Here is a 4,116-nt window from a genome sequence, read left to right on the forward strand (position 1 = left end):
GGGGTGAGGGCTGCGGTGAGATGCAGGGGTGAAGGGTGATGGGGTGATAGGGTGAGCAGTGGCATGAGGGGCAGGAGTGAAGGGGTAACAGGGTGAGAGGGTGGGGTGACGGGCAGGGTGAAGGGGTGACAGGTGAGGGACAACGGGTTGGAGGCAGGAGTGAAGACGTCATGGGCTGAAGGCTGGAGGCAACAGGATGAGTGCTGGGGGTGCAGGGGTATGGGGGATGGGGTGAGAGTCAAGAGGGGAAGGGATGAGGAGTATGGGGCAGAACCATAGGGGAGCGGGACCTGGAGTCCGGATGCGGAAGCACCCACGCGGGGCTTCCTGCGCCCCCCGCTCGCTGGCGAGTTGTGCGCAGACCTTAACCCCGGAGAAGACTCACCAGTCCTGGGGACCAGGCGCTGCACGTGGCCACAGCCGCCCCGTTGACCGACTAGAAACCCACACGCTGTGGGGCAGCCTGCGCTGGGGAGGGCCCCCAACCCAGAGCAAGGGGGCGGGGCCGGGGACCAAGGGGGGCGGGGCCGGGGACCAAGGGGGGCGGGCCAGACCTAGACGCCCCCCATGCTTCCTACCTCTGTACACCCCTACTGTCCCCACCTGGGCACCGCCCACCGCTCCCGCACCTGGTGCCTGCACGGGTCCAGCAGCTCCATGTACTACTTGTGTCCCCTCCTCCATCTCTCCCTCCCCACCCCTGCACACAGCCCCCTCCGCACCCCTACCTCCCCACCCCCATGCTCTCGCACCTGGTGCCTGCGCTGGTCCAGCAGCTCCATGTAGTACTCGGGTCCCCCTCCCCACCTCTGCACACAGCCCCCTCCACACCCCTGCACCCCCCCCACGCTGGTGCTTGCGCTGCTCCAGCAGCTCCATGTAGTACTCATGTCCCCACCCCCATCCATCTGTCCCTCCCCACCCTGCACACAGCCCCCTCTGCACCCTTGCATCCCCCCCCGAAGCTCCCACACCTGGTGCCTGCGCTGCTCCAGCAGCTCCATGTAGTACTCGTGTCCCCCCCATCCCTCTCTCCCTCCCCACCCCGCATGCTGCCCCCTCCACACCCCTGCATCCCCCCCACGCTCCTGCACCTGGTGCCTGCGCTGGTCCAGCAGCTCCATGTAGTACTTGTGCCTCCCCTTGAGCTTGGTGATGCTCTCGATCTCGTACAACCGCTGGGCTGTGCGCCTGCCCGTGCAGATGCCCTGGTTCACGCTGGCTAGTGCCGTCAGCAGCTTCATGGCTGCCAGCAGAGCGGGGCTGTGACCCTGGGGCTGGGACCCCCAGCTATGAGCCCGTGCTGGGCTCCACCTCCCACAGGAGGGACCCTTCTGCAGCACTCAGAGGGGGTCTGGGGGTAGTTGGGAGGTCGGGAGGCTGGGAGGGCCGCTGCGTCCTGCCCCTTGCTGGGTCACAAGATTGCGTACGGTTTCCCCCACATGATGACCGTGCACGCGGACCCGAGCACACATCTCAGCGTCCCCAGGGCATGGACACAACCCACCACCTTTCCAGAGGCAAGGTCATGTCTGTGCCCTGAGCGGGCAGAATTCCACCAGGTGGGAAATGGTCTCAGAGGGACAGGGGGCCAGGACCACAGCAGGAACCGGGCTTCAGCTGAACAACCCCAGCTCAGCAGGCTGCAAATGCCCAAGGAACCTCGCCGCGACCGGGACACGTGGCGTCTCAGGACCAGCAGTCCAAGGTCAGAGTTCACGTGCAGGACACCCCCCCGCCAGCTCCGGGGCACGTGGCACCATGCACACCGTGTCCCCTGCAGACCCAGACATGGGAACGAGACACACGGAACCACTGTGTGGCTGAGACACCCTGACACACACATGGAAAGAGCCCTAAATCCTCAGGGACCTGTCTGACATGGGACCAGAGTCCCCGGGGGACACATCCCTCCACAGCCTCCTCATCACAAACTCCGGACTTCTTCGTGGTTCCCAACAGGTCCGTGCAAAGATCCTGACACTCCCTTACAAACGTTTCTGTGTGAGCATCACTCCGCAGACGGCTACGTCCATGGCCGCTGCACCTCCCGTAAGGACGCAAAAAGCACAGGACCTCTAACCACGGGCCTCCGAGCAAGTCCCCCAGTCAGCACCGACCGCTCAGCGTCCATTCAGGGAGAAACTGGCACTGACCGCTCCGCACGTGTTCGTGGAAAAGACAGACCAGGTACCGACAGCCAACCGGTAACCCGATTTGTAGAATTATTCACTTAGAAAACCTAATACCCCCGGTATAGGAGAAACAGGACATGCCCAGGAGGGCCAGCCCTGGGGGTTCTCGTGGGGACGGAGGGACAGGACACGCTAGGGTAGGTTCTCATGGGGACAGACAGATAAGACATGACCGTGGGGGCTGGCCTGGGGTCTCTCGTAGGGACAGAGGCACAGGACATGCCTGGGGGGCCGGCCCTGGGACTGAAGAGCCCACCCTCTGTCCAACGTCAGCCTTGCCACAGCCTCTGCTGTGGAACATGTACAGGGACAACTCTGTGCCACTCGCCACCCAGTCCCTCTGTGAAGCAAACGTCCCTCCACGGCTTCTCCATCCCCTCCAGCTCCTGGTGACCACCCGGCCAGCAGCCTCTGCCCCCTGCAAGCCAGCACAGGGCAGGCCCGGGTGTGGACATCTGCCCTGGGACAGCAGAAGCCCAGGCTGAGGCCCCTGCCCCTGTGTTCGTGTCCCGTGGCTCCCGGCCCTGTGTCCCATGGTCCCTTCCCCCACAGTCCGTGCCCCTGTTCCCACGGCTTTTGCCCCTGTGTCTCATCTCCCCTGCCCCCATGTCTGTGACCCTATGGCCACTGCCCCAGCCCCACAGCCCTTTCCCTGGGTCCCGTGGCCCCTGCCCCTGTGGGCCCTGGCCCCATGTCCCCTACCCCCATGTCCTCTGGTCCCTGCCCCCACGGCCCCAGCCTGCCCCCAAGTCAGCAAAAGCCGGGGCAGGGGCCCGATGCAGTGTCTCACCAGCCAGGGAGCTGGTGTGCCGCAGGCTGTACACGGCCGAGTTTGTGAGGCCACTGAGCATGCCGATGACCGTGTCCATGAGGTGACCGTCACACAGCACCGAGGAGTGTGTCTGGTGCACCAGCAGCTCCGTGAACTCGCAGAAGTTCACCCGAAACCTCTTCCAGAAGGGCCCCGGCCCCACGATGGGGTAAAAGTCATTTTGCTGTGTTCAAGACAAGAACACGGGAAAAAGGGTGAGATGCTAGGCCCGGTCTGGATCCATCCCACCATCACGATATGGAGCTCTGCTCCCGGACAGGGGACCCTGGGTCACGTGAGCATACCCTGACCCTGCACTTACAGGAGGTGACCCGTCCACTCTCAGGGTAACCCCCAATCTCCCAGACCCTGCACCTGGGGGTCACACGTCCACTCTGACCCAGAGTGACCCGCAATCTCCCAGACCCTGCTCCTGGGGGGGTCACATGCCCACTCTGACCCAGAGTAACCCTCAATCTCCCAGACCCGGCACCTGGGGCGTTACACGTCCACTCTGACCCAGACTGACTCCATGTCTCGGAGCTCCTGCTCCGGGGTGGGGGAGTGGGGGTCGCACGTCCACTCCGACCCCGGAGGCCCCGGGCCCCCACCCCCATTCCCGCATTGGGGGCGCACATATCCGCAGTCACCGCAGTGACCCCCGCTCTCCCGGACCCTGCAGCCGGCAGAGCTCAGACTTACGCACAGGTCCGGCGACCCACGACCCTGACACCGGACCCTGGGGTCACACAGCACACCCAGCAGGGTCCGTGCCCGCCCCCACACCCAGCACCCCCCCCCCGCCACCGTGTGCTCCGGAGGCTGCGCTGGGCGGACCCCCTCATGTGGGAAGGAGCCGGGTCTCCGGGCGCTCAGGGCAGCCAGGAGGACAGCGAGCAGGCACGGGTCGGACCCTCGCCCGGCTTCCGCCCGGTTCCGGCTCACCCCGCGGATCTGCGGGAGCGCTCGCCGCACCAACCCGCCGCCCGTCAGCCTCGCGGCCTCCTTCCCTCGGGTGCCCGGCAGGCCAGTCGGTGGAGAGCCCGGCTCCTGCCGCTCTGCACCTGCGCGGGAAGGGGTTCCTCAGGGGAACCCGCCTCCAGCCTCTCT

The 4,116-nt window shown here is 65.6% G+C and overlaps 1 protein-coding gene across 1 annotated transcript in view; it reads right to left on the bottom strand.

The window, feature by feature from the left end:
- LOC116880836 (cohesin subunit SA-2-like) overlaps positions 1-4,116 on the bottom strand; it is a 52,104-nt gene that overhangs the window by 30,714 nt on the left and 17,274 nt on the right. The window contains exons 8-10 of the mRNA XM_032880260.1: positions 2,986-3,190; positions 1,125-1,246; positions 753-782 (exon numbers count right to left, since the gene is read on the bottom strand). Of these exons, the coding sequence (XP_032736151.1) occupies positions 753-782; positions 1,125-1,246; positions 2,986-3,190 (357 nt within the window). The remainder of the gene's footprint in view (positions 1-752; positions 783-1,124; positions 1,247-2,985; positions 3,191-4,116) is intronic.

The sequence above is a fragment of the Lontra canadensis genome, unplaced genomic scaffold (assembly GCF_010015895.1).
Source record: "Lontra canadensis isolate GAN:19392208 unplaced genomic scaffold, GSC_riverotter_1.0 scaffold68, whole genome shotgun sequence".
NCBI classification, from domain to species: Eukaryota; Metazoa; Chordata; class Mammalia; order Carnivora; family Mustelidae; genus Lontra; species Lontra canadensis.